Source organism: Moschus berezovskii, chromosome 4 (genome assembly GCF_049115385.1).
Source record: "Moschus berezovskii isolate FMDL1 chromosome 4, NW_MosBer_1.0, whole genome shotgun sequence".
Classification (NCBI taxonomy): Eukaryota; Metazoa; Chordata; class Mammalia; order Artiodactyla; family Moschidae; genus Moschus; species Moschus berezovskii.
In genome coordinates, this window is record NC_142463.1 from 87,823,114 (window position 1) to 87,841,623 (window position 18,510).

At 42.3% G+C, this 18,510-nt stretch overlaps 1 protein-coding gene across 2 annotated transcripts in view; it reads left to right on the plus strand.

Moving 5' to 3' along the window:
- The first annotated feature begins 1,715 nt into the window (after nt 1-1,715).
- EEIG2 (EEIG family member 2) overlaps nt 1,716-18,510 on the plus strand; it is an 87,641-nt gene continuing 70,846 nt past the window's right edge. Inside the window, exon 1 of one of the 2 annotated variants that reach the window (XM_088835533.1) lies at nt 1,716-2,170. In XM_088835533.1, the coding sequence (XP_088691659.1) occupies nt 2,031-2,170 (140 nt within the window). In that variant the 5' untranslated portion in view covers nt 1,716-2,030. The remainder of the gene's footprint in view (nt 2,171-18,510) is intronic. The other variant, XM_055401737.2, reaches the window with a different exon arrangement.

Genomic DNA, 18,510 nt, shown 5'->3' on the forward strand with positions numbered 1-18,510 from the left:
TGCCCCTGGGTTTTTACCTTCATTTCCTATGCCTGGAACACACCCTATTCCTACAGCTCACTTTGTCCCAAATTCTGTGCATTCTTTGACTAGTTAATATCAGTTACTTTAATTGCTTTCCCTTCTGATTTCGAGACAAACTGAGTCTTCATGCTAAACAAACACACGGGGTAGGTTTTATTTTTTAACAAACGATTTATATATATATATATATATATATATATGTGTGTGTGTGTGTGTATGTATGTATATGGCTGGATGGCATCACCGACTCGATGGACATGAGTTTCAGTGAACTCCAGGAGTTGTTGATGGACAGGGAGGCTGGGCGTGCTGTGATTCATGGGGTCGCAAAGAGTTGGACACGACTGAGCGACTGAACTGAACTGATACATATATATATGTATATCTCACTAAATCATAAAACCGTTGAGGTCAGGGTTTTTATGTGTTTTGTTTTGTTGTTATTTTTTTAAATAAATCATTGGGTCTTTTTTTTTTATCATTGGGTCTTGATAGTGACCAACAGATGCTTGTGAACTGTGATGTTGGATAAGACTCTTTAGAGTCTCTTGGACTGCAAGGAGATCCAACCAGTCCATTCTAAAGGAGATCAGTCCTGCGTGTTCATTGGAAGGACTGATACTAAAGCTGAAACTCCAATACTTTGGCCACCTCATGCGAAGAGTTAACTCACTGGAAAAGACTCTGATGCTGGGAGGGATTGGGGGCAGGAGGAGAAGGGGACGACAGAGAATGAGATGGCTGGATGGCATCACCAACTCTATGGACATGAGTTTGAGTGAACTCCGGGAGTTGGTGATGGACAGGGAGGCCGGGAGTGCTGTGATTCATGGGGTCGCAAAGAGTCGGACACGACTGAGCGACTGGAACTGAAAAATATTTTTATGTGAATGAATGCATGGATAAATGAGTGGACTGGAAACGAGGATCTTTTCAGTTGCAGCCCTTCAGCGAGATTACTGCGAGGGTTATAATTTAGACTGAAAACAGGAATATTATGTAAGTAAGCAGGCAAGACTCATTGCAACAACATACACATGCCTATAGAGGGCAGGTAGTTGCTATGCATCTATGGACACTTTATTTTTAGGCTTTTCAGTCTCCGTTTGGACAGACTAAATTTTAGAAAGAAAGGTATTATTTTAATCTTTTCTGTACTCTTTCATCCTGGATGACAGGAATCAAAAACAAGAGAAAACGTCTGTAGCAGTCCGTGCCTGAGTCCTCAGCACATTTTAATCCTTTCTTTTCCTTCCTCATTTTAGATGAGGAGGCTCGTGAATTTTAGTTTGAGGATTTCAAATTGACGAAAAGAACGTCGTGGAGATTCTGATTCACTCTATTAACCCATGACTCTCAAACCCAAGAGGAAAAGAATATCGCTGAAGAGGGAGGGGGAGAAAGGAGGCGGAGCAAAATAACTGAAGAAAGGCCGAGAGGAAGCTGTAGAAGGAAGTTCCTTTTTGGTAGGAGTTGTGTTTTTTTTTAACCCCAGAGAGGCGGGCCACCCTAACTGCCGTCGCGGGTCGGTTTCCCGGCGAGGCGCCCGCCCGCCGCGAATTTCCTCGCCCTCCCTCCCCACTTCCGCCCGGCGGTGCGCTGCCGGCCGCGGCCGCTGGGGGCGCCTCTGGCGTGGCGCTGAGGCGGCGGCGGCGGCGGCGGGGCTCGCAGCCTCGCCTCTCCTCCTCCCAGACGGGCGGTGGCGGCGGCACGCTGCACACGGACAGGGCTCCCACCGCTCGGGCGAGCTGCAGCACGACCACTCCCCGCGGGCGGGCGGAGTCCGCGCTGCGGCCGCCGCCGCGCTCGGGCCCGAGTTGCCGCACGGGGAGGAGGCGGCGGCGGCGGCCGGACCTCGGCGCCCCCCGGCCGCGCCCCCGCGCGCAGCTCGCGGCCCGGGCCATGGGGCTGGGAGGGCCCGGGGCTCGGCCGCGTTGAAGCGGCGGCGCCGGCCCGCGCGCCCCTTGGGGCCGCCCCCTCACCCCGCTCGCCGGCGTCTGGCTCTCATGATGATGAAGAAGAAGAAGTTTAAGTTTAAGGTGGACTTCGAGCTCGAGGAGCTCTCCTCGGTGCCCTTCGTCAACGGGGTCCTCTTCTGCAAGATGCGGCTGCTGGACGGCGGCAGCTTCACCGCCGAGTCCCCCAGGTAACCCGCCCGCCGCGCCGCCCGCTGCTCCGGAGCAGCTGGATGGGCAGCAGCTCTTAACGCGGCCCCTTTACTCCAGGAGGACGGCCAGCCTCGTGAGCTTTTCTTTCTCTAGGGACCAGTCTGAGTGTATCGATCTGCAGAAAGTGCTTCTCAAATGGGTTTTCGGCTGGGGTAGCCACCTGCGCTCATGATTCCAGATGGTTCCTGGTATCTGCTCTTTCCTCCTCAGGTCTCCAGGAATGGGAGCGATGGTCAGAAGGGAGAGGATGCTTCTGGTTTCTCTTTAGACCTTTCCATGTTTGTGAGATGCAGAGTGGAACTTGAGCTGTTGTTAGAACAAAAATAACCCAAACTGCTCGAGTTCCAGGAGCGCCCGCTCTAAACAGAATCTGTCTGTGCATTTAGCCTTTCTCTTTATGCCTGTCGGTTGCTGGAGGGCTCGGGCGCCCAGGATGCCCAGGCCTGGTCAGACTTTGAGTCAAGTGTTCCCTGGAGACAGGACAAGTGTGTGTCTCATCTCAGAGCTGCGTGTCCAGTTACGCCCTAACACTCACTGAATGACCGGTCTTGAAGTGACCCCTAGTTGCTCTCATTGTGGAGGACTTAGAACCAGAAGCACAGCCCGGACCCTGTTCTCATTTTGGGTTTTTCTGTTTTGGGTTTTTTGGGGGTTTTTTTTTTTTTGGTGTTTTATTTTTTTTCCTTTCGTTTTTTTGTTGTCATTTTGAAATGCGCCCCTGGGCGTCTCAGGGAGCGTTGTTGGCAGATTACAGAATGAAGTCAGGAGTGGTAGTGTTCCTTGAGTCATGTCAGACTATTTGTAGGTTGACAGATCTCCCGTAGGGTAAGGAAAAGAGAAAATTGGCAGAATTTTTAAAAAATGAACTTTTAAGGAATAAGGCTTTTAGTTAATGCTTATTTTGCCATTAGTGCTGTACATGGACTTTATCCTAAAACATACTCTGTTTTCCTTTTGTCATCTCTATTAATTATAGAAAGGAAATAATGTCCATGGGTTGTGGAATTGGGATGAGAAAATTGTCCAAGGTGGCAATACTGAAGCCAGTGAAAGCCAGAAAATGTAATTGTCTTGTTGACTAAGCAAAAGAGTTATGAAGCAATATTGATTCTCAGAATTTTTTTTTAAAAAAAAAAGATCAGCTGAGTTTTTTTAAGTTTGTGTATGTGTTAGTCACTCAGTTGTGTCCAAATGTTTGTCACCCCATGGACTGTAGCCCGCCAGGCTCTTCTGTCCTTGGAATTCTCCAGGCAAGAATACTGAAGTGGATTGCCATTTCCTTTACCAGGGGATCTTCCGGACCCAGGGATCAAGCCCAGGTCTTCTGCATTGCAGGCAGATTCCTTACTGTCTGAACCACCAGGGAAGCCCCAGTTTTTTAAAAATTAAACTAATATGATGATACATCCACTGCAGTCATTTTTAACACACTGGTAAGAGAACAGTGTTACTCAGAGTGGTGGAATAACATTGTACCAGCTCCTAAGGTTGAAAGCCAAAGACAATTTTTGAATGTTTCTGTAGGTGTAAGGGACAGTCTTACCCTGTCCTGTGCCAGTCCCACCCCCAGCTTCTGGCAGTTAGACCAGCTCTCCTGGGCCAGTGATGACACCTGGTGGTCAGGGTGCTTCTCTACTCCCTGCTTTCTTCCTCATTGGCTTGATTCATATCAATTATAAATCAGTTATCCAGGTGTTGTAGGTAGTCATTTATTTGGCAAATATGAATAGGTTAAACCCTTTAAGTGGGCTTCCCAAGTGGCATTAGTGGTAAAGAAGCTGCCTGCCAATGCAGGAGACATAAGAGAAGCAGGTTCTATACCTGGGTCAGGAAGATCCCCTGGAAGAGGGCGTGGCAGTCCACTCCAGAAGCCTTGCATGGGGAACCCCCATGGGCAGAGGAGCCTGGTGGGCTACAGTCCATAGGGTTGCAAAGAGTCTGACAAAACTGAAGCGATAGAGCAAGCACGCACGCAAACCTTTAAATATATTATCTTCTCTCACTGCAAGCTTGTGAGGTAGGAATCCCCATTTTGTAGATGAATGAACCAAGATAACTTTCCCGAAGTCCCTACATCTGGTAAGTGAACTGCCAAAATTGGAATTCAGGTCTGTCTAACTTCAAGCAGATTAATGTCAGATAAAGTAGAAAGTTGTGTGCTGTGCTGAATAGGGAGTTTCCCATTGTAGTTAACAAGCAAGGGGTGTGATTTGATTTGGAATTCGCAAGATCGAAAAAGAAAAAGTAGAGTATCCTGCATGAAATTTACCCCTTTCTTTTCCAACTAAAATGTGACTGTAATCAAAGTCAGTTAGATTAAAAATAGTGCTGTGTATAACCAACCAGACAACACCCATGTAGTTTGAAGGGAAGCGATTTATAATAAGGAGCCTGTTCCTTATTAAGTAGAGGTAGTTGATATAAATCTAAGACCAAGAGTATGGAATGAGGCAGATCTGAACCTAAGTCCTAGCTCCACCATGGCAGATCCATAGAATAGAAACCATCGCTGGCTTATGTGGGTGTTGTCAGGATTTAGTAAGATGATGCACCTAAAACAGCTACCATAATGCTCTGGCACCCAACTGACATTTAAAGAGAAGACAGGAAGCTTATCTAAGAGGGTTTGTTTCCATTGCATGTTTTATTTCTCCTGGCGACTATGAAAATGTTGACTTGAAAAAGATAACCTCATTTTAGAAGGAAAACCAGTAATACTTAAAGGATGTGAATTATTTAAAAATTGTGTAACTCGTTATTCATGAATACCAATCTAGGCAGTGTATCCCTAAATAAATGCTAGATTTTAATTGTTTAGAAAATTACCTGTGCTTTGGCAAAAATCAAATATAGTTAACATCTAACATTTCAACCATAAAAATATTCATTGAATTACGTAGAAAACAGTTAACTTTGCAGACCCAAGACTGCTTTCTGTAGAAAGGCCTGCTTACAGTGTTTTTGTTGGCATCTGGGAACCTCAACGATCAATAGTTGCCTACACAGACATAAAACTTTAGAGTGGCTCATTGTGCCTGAACTATAGTGTGATTTGTGCTGAATACTTTCTGGGAGTCTGGGATTTTGGCCTGTGCTGGGCAGAAGGTGCCCACGTGATCAGCTCAGGGGAGGGGGGCAGGGGGGCCCCCTTAGGTACTGCATCTCTAATGAGCTTCCTTGGTATACACATATGTTGTCCCAGTTTGATACCTGAGAAGTTGGTTCTTGGTGACTCCACTGGGAGAGAGCTCTTGGAAGCTTGCACTTGGCTTCTCAGGGCTTTGTTCCCCGCACTTTTCTCCTTAACTGATTCTATTTGTATCCTTTTGCTATAGTTCATCTTAGACATGAGTATGACTGTATGCTGAGTCCTGTGAATCCTCCTAAAGGATCACGGAGCCTGGACATGGTTGTGGGGACCTCCTGATGGATGCATGAACCTACATAAACTAATAATTCATTTTGTTAAAGAAAAGCTTTGGAGGTACACAGCAAATTATAAATATACTTGGTTTTCTGCAAAAATTAAAGCTGTAAATCATTCATTGTTTACCAAATACTAATTTTGCTTTTAACAAGTTTCTAGCTGTGTGTCAGGGGCTATGAAAAGTACAACAAATATAAAGGCCCATAAGGCAGTTACCTCTACTTAAGGAAATTAGATCACACATGTATAATTGCTTGACAGTAGGAGACAGTATGATTTAGTGCCTAATCAATGAGTCAGACAGTATGTGAATGTTGTTGAGAGTTTATTTACAGCTGTAAAGGTTATGAAAACCACCTCAGCTTTTCAGTTGTGCACGCTGGGAGGATGAATTTGTGTTGAAGTGTGGCTGAAACTCCAATACTTTGGCCACCTCATGCGACGAGTGACTCACTGGAAAAGAGTCTGATGCTTGGAGGGATTGGGAGTGGGAGAAGACTGGGACGACAGAGAATGAGATGGCTGGATGGCATCACTGACTCGATGGACATGAGTTTGAGTGAACTCTGGGAGTTGGTGATGGACAGGGAGGCCTGGCGTGCTGTGATTCATGGGGTTGCAAAGAGTCAGACACGTCTGAGTGACTGAACTGAACTGAACTGTGGGTGGGAAGACTGATTGAGCAAGTTGGCAATAGGAGTTGGTGATTGATCAGCCAGATTGCTCAGAGTTCACATTAAACTTCTAGCAGAATATAGAGACTTTGAGTGCCATTATAAAGAATTTACTAAAAAAAAAAAAAAAGAATTTACTTTCCACTGCTCATAGGATAAAAGTCGATCTAAGATTCTTACACTAAGCTGTAACGTGATTAAAGTGCTTTTACGCTGGCTGTTGGGCTGATGTTCTTTGTATTCAAATAGGAATAGATTAGAAATGAGCAGACAAATTACAAATCTATTAAAATAACCCAGCAAAGTGATTAAGAAAATGAACGTGGAGGCTTCTCATGTATTAATAAATCACTGATGAAACAATAATGCTATGGCAAATGACAGAGTAAAGAAGTCAAGAAAAATTTTGTTTCGTTTTGTTCAGGGGAATATATATATATATATATATATATATTGTTAAGGAGGATTGTATGTTGTCAGTTGTATGTTTAACATACTACATTGAGTGACAGCCTGATAAACAGTTGGAGACATTTTTAGTGTGGATTTCTTAGGTTCTGGTAGGTCTGCTTACTGAATTTTTCATCTAGAATTTCCTTACATGATTTTGCCCTTTTAAAGATTATCATTGTGCTCTGTGGAATGGGAGCAGGGAGGGAAGCTCAACAGGGAGGGAAATATATTCCCCATTGTTATACAGCAGAAACCAACAGCATTGTAAAGCAATTATCCTCCAATTAAAAAAAAAGATTGTTATCGAAAATTATTCTTAGACGTATCCAGCTTCTTAAAGAAGGTGTATCCAGTGAAGGGGCTTCCTAGGTGGCTCAGTGGTAAAGAACCCACTTGCCAATGCAGGAGACATAGGAGACCCGGGTTCAACCCCTGAATTGAGAAGATCCCTGGAAGAAGGAAATGGCAACCTATCCAGTCTTCTTGCCTGGGAATTCCCATGGACAGAGGAGTCTAGTGGGCTACAGTCCACAGGGTCATAAAAAAGTTGGACACGACTTAGCGACTGAGCAACAACATCATCCAGTGAAGAGGTTAGGAAAAAATATAAAGATTAAAAGGTATTTATTTGTAATAAATGTTATTAAAATGATCAGCTATTTATATACTATAAAAATACATTGTGTGATTATAGTGATCTGATAAACTGAAGCCAAATTATTGCCTAATAAAATATTTTTGAAGATCTTTCAAAAAGAGAATTTTACATTAAAATCTTTTCAGAACACTCTTAATTTTGTAAAAGCATTCAAATCACTTTTGAGGGTTACTGAGACTATCAGAACAGATTTAATTTCTGGTCTGCTTTAATAAAGAATATAATAAGAAAATTTTCCTGTACTTTTTAGGATTTCCAAGTTTGCTTTATTTTTTTCTTGTGTGTGTGTGTGCTCATAGCTAAATATTTTTCTAAGTTTCACATGAACTTGCGCAGAAAACCACGTGAATCCAGGGAGTGTCTGGGAAGCTAATGAGTACATCTGTATCAGATCTTTTACTTTGTAAACAAACTGAAGGGGTTTTTTTCTGTTTGGCCAGAGTATATTTTCATGTTTTCAAGATTTTAGTTCTCTGCACATTGTGTACTTCTTTTTAGTAAACTTTTCCCTTATTGCAAAAATACTACATACTCATGTGGAAAACTTAGAAAATAAAAGAGAAAAAGAACAGAAAGTGTGTATAAGTGAACCAACTAGAGATAATCACTATTATTAGTATTTTGATATATAACCTAGGAGTCTTTATTGATACACACACACCCACCCACCCTCCACGCACTTATCACATATTTTATTTTTAAAACCAAAGTGCAGTCATACCATTCTTAGATTCTTTTCATTTAATGATTCTTCCCATATCATTAAATATTCAATTAATTTATTTTTGACAGATGTATACCATTCCATTGTATAAATGTGTGCAGTTAGTTTGCTGAACAAAGCCCTTTTTGAAAGTCTTTCTTCTTTGCTTTTTTTTAATTAACATTTTTATAAACACACTAAATTGAACATTTTTAAAGTCCAGTTTTGCGCACATCGTTATTTTTTAAGGCTTAACACTTAGAAATGAAATTATTGAGTCAAAGGGCGCTTTTAAGGCTTTTGATTTATATTTCAATATATTACTAACTTGCCCTTTGGTACATTAAATTGACTTTAAGATGAAAGAATTACTAATAAATAGCAAATGCAAAAAATAACCAGCATTAGAAAATGCTCTTTGACAATATGGCACAAAATTATTTATACACTGACCAGAAATGAGACTATCTGTTCACTTTATAGCAGTAGCTAGAACTTTACTCATGTGTCAGGAACTTTTCTGGGCTTCTCTGGTGGCTCAGATGGTAAAAGAATCTGCCTGCAATGCAGGAGACCCAGGTTCAATCCCTGGGTTGGGAAGATCCCCTGGAGAAGCGAATGGCAACGCACTCCAATATTCTTGCCTAGACTAGAATTCCATGGACAGAGGAGCCTGGCGAGCTACAGTCCATGGGGTTGCAAAGAGATGGACATGACTGAGCAACTAACGCACACACACACAAACTTTTCTAAGCCTTCACATCCTCAGAATAATCCTAGGAGGAAGGTACTATTATTACGTTATCACTTTTACTACTGCTATTACTCTCATTTTATTCCTATGGAAACAGAAGCCAAAGAAGTGCTGAAAATGAACACAGCTAGTAAGTGGCCAAGCAGCGAGTCAATCTGGCTTCAGGGTATGCTGTTAGTCACAGAACTCTGCTGTTTCTCAATTTTTATGTTATGTGTTAAAAATCTTATGTTTTAACAAACCAGTAATAATATATATAGTATGTTTTCTGAATGCTAGTCTCAGAAAACTGGTTCCAGCATGCCACCTCTAAACAAGTCTTTAGACCTGGCCTGTTTAGATTTGCCCAGGGTTATTGTATATGGAAGATGAGAAACATAGTACTCAGGCACATACTGTTTTTTTTTTTCCAAGGTGTGATTTTCCAGCTATAAGTCCTTAAAATTGTTTCATTAGTGGACAGTTGTAAAACTGTTATTAATGCCATTTTACACTAGGAAGTTAATATTCACTATTATATCACTGAGTCTCGCACACTAGGCAGTTTATAAATATTTATTGAAATAATGCAGATATTTGGAGAAAAAAATCAATTGTAGCTTTGCTAAGAATGACAAATACACAGAGATTCCCAAATTATATATATAGGGAAGTCATATGGGGAAATCACTGCAGATGGTGATTGCAGCCATGAAATTAAAAGACACTTACTCCTTGGAAGGAAAGTTATGACCAACCTAGACAGCATATTAAAAAGCAGAGACATTACTTTGTCAACAAAGGTCCAGCTAGTCAAGGCTATGGTTTTTCCAGTGGTCATGTATGGATGTGAGTTGGACTATAAAGAAAGCTGAGTGCCGAAGAATTGATGCTTTTGAACTGAGGTGTTGGAGAAGACTCTTGAGAGTCCCTTGAACTGCAAGGAGATCCAACTAGTCCATCCTAAAGGAAATCAGTCCTGAATATTCATTGGAAGGACTGATGCTGAAGCTGAAGCTCCAATACTTTAGCCACCTGATGCGAAGAGTGGCCTCATTTGAAAGGCCTCATGTGAAGACTCATTTGAAAAGACCCTGATGTTGGGAAAGATTGAAGGCAGGAGGAGAAGGGGGCGATAGAGAATGAGATGGCTGGATGGCATCACCGACTCAATGGACATGAGTTTGGGTAAACTCCGGGAGTTGGTGATGGACAGGGAGGCCTGGTGTGCTGCGGTTCATGGGGTCACAAAGAGTCAGTCACGACTGAGTGACTGAACTGACTGAACACACACAGCTTGTAAGAATTAGTATTCACTTTGGGGTGTCAGCCTTTGAGGGATATTATCAGGTAGAGATCCAGGGAACTATTAAGATTCCGAGAGCAAGTTTCAGGAGAAAATGATGGTGTTCAAATACTAAGAAATGAGCATGTATATTTATATATTTTACATTGCTAATTTTATTTATTAAAAAATCCCTTTTATAGAGGTAAAATCCCTTTTGCCTCCTACTTGGTTAGGATATATATCACGTTCTGTAACACATATATTTGAAAGATAACAAGTGGCTTAAACTATATAGAAATTTATTTTTCCACATATGAAGTCCAAGCTGACATGGTGGCTCTGATCTGTCAAATTATCAGGGGCCCTGACTCTTTATCTTGTTGCTCTTTCAGGTCCAGGGTATTGTCTTCCACAGGGACTAAGTTGGCTTACCCCACATCTGAATTCCAGCCACCGGGAAGGAGGAAAGGGGAAGGGGAGGTCTTTTTTGTTCATAGCCCATTGACCAGAACTTGAGCGGGAGAATACTTCCAGCCCCAAGAAGGTTGAGAAATGTCATCTCTCCTGGGTGTCCATTTACCCAACAGAAGACTCAGTTATGATAAAGAGAAGGGGAAGACAGTTATCAGGGGACAGTTAGCTTCTGCCATTCTTCTCTTTTAGAGAAGAGAAAGTTGATCTGCAGGAAAGCAACCTAATTTGTTCAAGGTCACATATCAATTCAGTGAAAAATATTTGAAAGACTGTCTCATAAAGAGAGAACAGACTTATGCTGGGTAGATCAGAGAAAAGAACCAAGGACCAGTGGGGAAATGTTAAAGACGGCATGTTTCTATTCAATATAATAACAGAAAAATTAATCTCCAACATTTAAAGGAATACAGTAGTTAGTGAATAGGCTACCTTGTCCATTTGTCAGGAATGGTATCCTTCATTAGAAGGATGGGTGACCCTAGATGATTCCTACAGCTCTAACTCCAGGATTTCTATCATATAGGATCCCAAAAAGTTTGTTCAGGGTCCTATATGATCTTATGGAAGAACCCAAAGCAACTTTTTGGCCAACCCAATATGATTAAGTGTTCGATTTTATTTCCTAGCAAACTGCTCTGCCTATGTGTGCCAGATGTGTGTGTTTCTGTCTCCTTGATCCTCTTTGCTATTTTCACCTCTTCTTTACCATTCTTTTAGTTGATTGAAATTCCAGGCATTCTTCGAGATCTAGATCAAATGTCTCATCGGCTTTATGCCCACATCTGTCCCAGACTGCAGTCCACCCACTGCTTTTCTCCAACACTTATTTCACATACTGTGTTCTTAATGAATATTTATTATTTGTTGAATAAATAAAGTCTTTTCTCACCATCCTCAATATGATTTCACCTCCTGCTCAATTCCTGTAGTTCTTGTTTCTACCATTCATTTCACCCAAATTCATTCCTTTAATTACCTATAAAGAGTTCCATGCAGTGTAAAATATTCAGTTGTTGTTCAGTTGCTAAGTTATGTCCAACTCTTTGCAACGCCATGGACTGCAGCACACCAGCCTTCCCCGCCCTTCACTATCTCCCAGAGTTTGCTCAAACTCACATCCATTAAGTCAGTGATGCCAACCAACCCTCTCATCTTCTGTTGCCCCCTTCTCCTCCTGCCCTTAATAATTCCCAGCATCAGGGTCTTTTCCAGTGAGTCAGCTCTTCGCATCAGGTGCCGAAGTACTGGAGCTTCAACTTCAGCGTCAATCCTTCCAATGAATATTCAGGGTTGATTTCCTTAAGGATTGACTGGTTTGATCTCCTTGCTGTTCAGGGGACTCTCAAGAGTCTTATCCAGCACCACAATTCAAAAGCCTCAGTTCTTTAGCACTCAGCCTTTTTTATGGTCTAACTCTCACATCCGTACATGACTACTGGAAAAACCATTGCTTTGACTAGACCTTTGTTGGCAAAGTAATATCTCTGTTTTTTAATGTGCTGTCTAGGTCTGTCATAGTTTTTCTTCCAAGGAGCAAGTGTCTTGATATAATGGCTACAGTCACCATCCTCAGTGATTTTCAGTTCAGTTCAGTCACTCAGTCGTGTCCAACTCTTTGCGACCCCATGAATCACAGCACGCCAGGGTCCCTGTCCATCACCACCTCCCGGAGTTCACTCAAACTCATGTCCATAGAGTCGGTGATGCCATCCAGCCATCTCATTCTCTGTCGTCCCCATCTCCTCCCACCACCAATCCCTCCCAGCATCAGACTCTTTTCCAGTGAGTCAACTCGTCGCATGAGGTGGCCAAAGTATTGGAGTTTCAGCTTTAGCATCAGTCCTTCCAATGAACACCCAGGATTGATCTCCTTTAGAATGACTGGTTGGATCTCCTTGCAGTCCAAGGGACTCAGTGATTTTGGAACCCCTCAAAAATAAAATCTCTCACTGCTTCCACTTTTCCTTCTTCTGTTTGCCATGAAGTGTTGAGACTGGATACCATAATCTTCATTTTATGAATGTTGAATTTTAAGCCAGCTTTTTCACTCTCCTCTTTCACACTTATCAATAAGCTTTTTAGTTCCTCTTCTCTTTCTGCCATTAGATTGGTATTATCTGCATATCTGAGGTTGTTGATATTTCTCCCGGCAATCTTGATTCCAGTTTGTGCTTCATCCAGCCAGGCATTTTGCATGATGTACTCTGCTGATGATGTACTCTAAATAAACAGGTAACAGAATACAGCCTTGACGTATTTCTTTCTCAGTTTGAACCAGTCTGTTATTCCACGTCTGGTTCTAACTCTTGCTTCTTGATCTGCATACAGGTTTCTCAGGAGGAAGGTAAGGTGATCTGGTATTCCCATCTCTTGAAGAATTTTCCAGTTTGTCGTCATCCACACAGTCAAGGGCTTTAGCGTAGTCAGTGAAACAGAAGTAGATGTGTGTTTAACATTCCCATCTCTTTAGTAGAAATAAATACAAGAAAGGGTAGGAAAAGTGTTTACCTGGTTTTGTTTTGGGTAGGGGAGTGTCAGAGGAAGTATCATGGAAGATAATTCCTTAGCGGGATTTTGAAAAAAGTCTCACTGGAGAATAAACGGAAAAGTGGAAGGAACACTATGCACAGTGGCAAGGAACAGCAGCATGGTGTGTGCTGGAAGCCATGTGAGTATAGTGGTTATTACTGCTGCCGTATAAGAAACAGAAGTGTGTGGGCTTGCTTGGATACTGTAAGGCCCAGGGAACCAAGAGCAGAGGAGTGACTTATGCAAAGTTAGTAGGTTAGCTTAGGGCTGGAGTTTAAGAGAATTCTCATCTGATGACCTTAGCTCTCTCAGTAGGAATCCAAAAAGATGAGGGATATGAGGATAATGATTAAAGACCAGAAAAGCTTCTGTAAGGAATGGGAGAGGCAGATGATCAAAGACAAGGTCCAACCTACATTTCAAACATGAGTTTTAGTGATGGCGATGTGCATGTTCGTGCGTCTTTCTCTGGAGAAAGTCTAGAGAGTGGGCAAGGTCCAGTGGCTAGGAGTTACTGAAATGGTGTGAGGCTAAGCTTAAGGCAAAGGACTCTGGGTCCAGGATGAAGGGTTATTTGCATGATGTTAAAACAGCCAGAGAATAAGAGTGTTGCATAGCCAAATGCCATGTGCCTCATGCTGGAAGCAGTAGAGTTAGAGCCTATAAGTGGCACCAAGGATTTGGGAGAATGCTCGCACTGCTTCCTGTGGAAGATGGGAGTGGAGAATAAATATCTACCCTACAGGACTTCCACACAAGTAGTGTGCTCACGAGGCAGCCAGGGTTCAGTGAGGCAGTGGACTGTTAAGAGAATGTAGGAGTTTGTTTAGCCCTGGAACCAGGGTTTCATGTGATGAAGATGAGTTGGGGAAGAGAGCAGCAGCAACAGAACTGTAGGAAAGCATTCTGAAGATGTCAGGGGAATGAAGTGACCAGGACTTGCACTGCAGTCTTTCCCTGTGGATTACAGGAATGAAAGGTATACATCGAACTGAATGGCCTTACGATTTCCAGTATGGGTATAAAATAAATTAGGATTGTATCCAAGGATGAGGTCATACAGGACACGTTCCCCAGCTTCTCCTTCTAGGAGAGCAAGAATGAGGCCATGTTAGGTCATGCCTTTTACTACCTAGGAGCCCTTGCCTGCTTTTATTGTCTGTGTCTCTGTCTGACACCCTCCATATACACATTTAGTCTTCATCCACACTGATCTTTTCACTCTCATTTCAGAGAACAAACTGTTCTTTCTTTTAGATGCGAAGTCATTTCCTTTTGATCCTATCTTCATCTAACTTCCTTTTTTCTCTCCCTCTCTGTACAATCCTGATCCAAATTTTATTTTTTTAATTTTAAATTTATTTTTAATTGGAGGATAATCGCTTTACAATGTTGTGTTGTTATCTGCTATACAACAGTGTGAAGCAGCCATAAGTATACATATATCCCTTTCCTCTTGAGTTGACCCATACTTTATGAAAGAATAATTTGCATTTGCCATCTGTTAAGTGTTCTTTTCCCCTCAACTCCGCACTTTGAATTTCACTCCAACTCTTAGCGGAAATTATCCTTGCTCATTTTAGCAACCATATCTAATATCTAGTCATTGTTTTCTCACTTGTGCCTTTGTGCTCTATTCTGAACTCTGTGAAAGTTAGCTATTTCTTAAAACTTGACTGTCTTGGTGTCCAAGAACCTTTTTCTCTACCTTAACCCCTCATTTCTCTGAGTGTTTCACTGAATTCTGTGAGGGCACTTCTACCCACCCTCCTTTTTTAAAAGCAAACTTTAAGAGCAGTATTAGGTTCACAGCAAAATTGAATGGAAGTACAGAGTTCCTGGGTATCCCTTGCCTCCACGCATGCACACACATACACACATGCACACACATACACACACACATGCGCACACATACACACATGCACACACATACACACATGCACACACATACACACACACATGCGCACACATACACATGCACACACATGCACAAACACATACACACACATACACATGCACACACATGCACACAGCCTTCCCTGCTATAAACGTCATACACCAGAGTGGTACATTTTCTACAGTTGAAGCACCTGCACTGGCACATTATCATCACCCAAAGTCTGTGGCTTGAATTAGGATTCACTCTTGGTGTATCGGGAGAAAGAAATGGCAACCCACTCCAGTATGCTTACCTGGAGAATCCCATGGACAGAGAAGCTGGTGGGCTGCTGTCCATGGGGTCACACAAGAGTCTGATAAAACTGAAGCGACTTAGCATGCATGCGTGCATTGGAGAAAGAAATGGCAATCCACTCCAGTATGCTTACCTGGAGAATCCGTGGAGAGAGGAGCCTAATGGACTGCTGTCCATGGGGTCGCACAGAGTCTGATACAACTGAAGCAACTTAGCATGCATGCGTGCATTGGAGAAGGAAATGGCAACCCACTCCAGTGTTGTTGCCCGGAGAGTCCCATGGACAGAGGAGCCTGGTGGGCTGCCGTCTATGGGGTCGAACAGAGTCGGACACGACTGAAGCGACTTAGCAGAAGCAGTAGCAGCAGCTCAGTGTGTAGTTGGAGTCATATAATAGGTAGCCATGTTCAGATTCAGTAAGTAGACTTCTTTCATTTAGTAATACACATGATGCTTCCATGTCTTCGTGACTTGATCGCTCATTTCTTTTTCCTAGTGAATAATATTCTGTTTTCTTGACATACCATCATTTATCTATTCACCTACCATTCGCTGTGTGATTCCACTCACATGGTACCTAAAGTGATCACATCTACAGAGACAAAGTAAAATGATGGTTGCCAGGGCCTGAGGGGAGGGAGGATTGGGGAGTTTTTGTATAATGGATATGGATTTCAGTTTTATAAAATGAAAGGGTTTTTTGGAGATTTGGTGCACAACAGTATGAATGTATTTGAAACTGTTGAACTGTACACTTATAAGTGGTTAAGAAAGTACATTTTGTTACATATTTTTCCACATTTTAAAAACATGAATAAATATCTTACACCCTCCCCCCCCCCCAATTTTTATTAGGCCAAGCTGATTATTTACATGTTAGTACGTTCAAATAAGAGCTTTCCACAGTTGGTCATGTTCCACTCAGTCAAAGGCTTTAGCCTAGTAGTTTGACTGTGATTGACTGTGTGAAACATGACAAACTGTGGAAAGCCCTTAGAGAGATGGGAATACCAGACTGTCTTACCTGTCTCCTGAGAAACCTGTGTGTGGGTCAAGAAGCAACAGTTAGAGCCCTGTATAGAACTGATCCGTTCAAGATCAAGAAAGGACTATGCCAGGGCTGTCTGCTATCACCCTGTTTGTTTAACCTGTATGCTGAGTACATCATGAGAAATGCCAGGCTGGATGAATTACAAGCAGGAATCAAGATAGATGGGAGAAACATCAACAACCTCAGCTATGCAGATGACACCACTCTAATGGCAGAAATCGGAGAGGAACTGAAGAGCCTCTTGATGAGGGTGAAGGAGGAGAATGGAAGAGCCGGCTTAAGACTAAATATTGAAAAAAACTAAGATCATGGCGTCCAGCCCCATTACTGGCAAGGCAAATAGAAGAGGAAAAGTGGAAATAGTGACAGATTTCCTCTTCTAGGGCTACAAAGTCACTGCAGATGGTGACTGCAGCCTTGAAATCAGAAGACAATTGCGTCACGGCAGGAAAGCGATGACAAACCTGACAGTGTGTTGAAAAACAGAGACATTACTCTGCTGACAAAGGTCCGTATAGTCAAGGCTACGGTCTTCCCAGTGGTCACGTACGGTTGTGAATGCCGGACTGTAAAGAAGGCAGAACGCCAAAGAATTGTTGCCTTTGAACTGTGGTGCTGGAGAAGACTCCTGAAAGTCCCTGGATAGCAAGGAGATCAAACCAGTCAATCTTAAGGAAGATCAACCCTGAATATTCACAGGAAGGATTGATGCTGAAGCTGAAGCTCCAGTATTTTTGTCATCTGATGCGAACAGGCAACACATTGGAAAAGTCTCTGATGCTGGGAAAGATTGAGGGCATCAGAGGATGAGATGGCTGGACGACATCACTGATGCAGTGAACATGAACTTGGGCAAACTTTGAGAGATGGTGAGGGACGGGAAGGCCTGGTGTGCTACAGTCCATGGGATCGCAAAGAGCTGGACGCAACTGGGCAACTGGACAACAAAAATATTCAAATAGTGGAGAAGGAAATGACAACCTACTCCAGTATTCTTGCCAGGATAATCCTATGGACAGAGGAGCGTGGAGAGTTCCAGTCCGTTTGGTTGCAAGAGTTGGACACAACTGAAACAACTGAGCACACATTCAAATAAAGTCAAAGTATTAAAAAGAAAGTTTTCTCTTTTTAAAAATTTATAATTTAGGGAAATTGCGCCCTGAATTTTCTGCAGTAGCAATGATGAAATGCTGAATATGTTCAGCCATTCTACCAACTAATATGATTTAACAAAATACAGACATGGGCTTATATAGTAATTTTTATCTAACAGTTTTAGGAAAGTCCCTCTTTTCCCCCCACTTGGATTTCTGCTTATTTAAGCCATTATTTTTCCTCGTAAGTCTTAAAGATATATCTTACTTGTTGCTTGTAGTATTTTACAAGAAAAAAATTTCAGTAAAATACTATGTATAATGCTTACTTTCATCTTTTGCGTTAGCACTTTTCATCATTTCAAATGATATATTCTTTATAATAATCATTAATGTAAACATAGGGATAGAGTATAATTTTTACCATCCAGGAGTGTGAACTTCAGTGGGAAATACTGACACATGCAATATAGGGCAGAATGACGAAGTCAAGAGTAGCAGTAAATACAGTAAATAAAATTGTATGGCAGTTCAGAGGCGAAAGGGAGCTATTAATTCTTACTGAGAATGTAGAGAAGACCGCTTAGAAGAGGTAGCATGTGAGCTGAGCTTTGAAAGATTAGTAGGATTTAACCAGCAGGAGTGGGGGGAAAGGGATGAAAATGTCATTTTGACTCTTAATAATATGTTGACTTGTGTTTATTATCAGAAACTGTTTTTAAGAGTGATACATCAATACTGGTCAATACTGGGGGCTTCCCCGGTGGCTCCACAGTCAAGAATCCTCCTGCAGTGCAGGAGACAGGGGAGACATGGGTTCAGTCCCTGGGTTAGGAAGATCCCCTGGGGAAAGGAATAGCTACCCATGCCAGTATTCTTGTCTGGAGAATCCCATGGACTGAGGAACCTGGTGGCCTGCAGTCCACAGGGTTGCAAAGAGTCGGACACGACTGAAGGGACTCAGCGCACACACACTGAATCTTCATCAAGAAAGCATTTTCTAGTGCAACTGCTTTAAAAAACACTGGTAATTCCTCAAA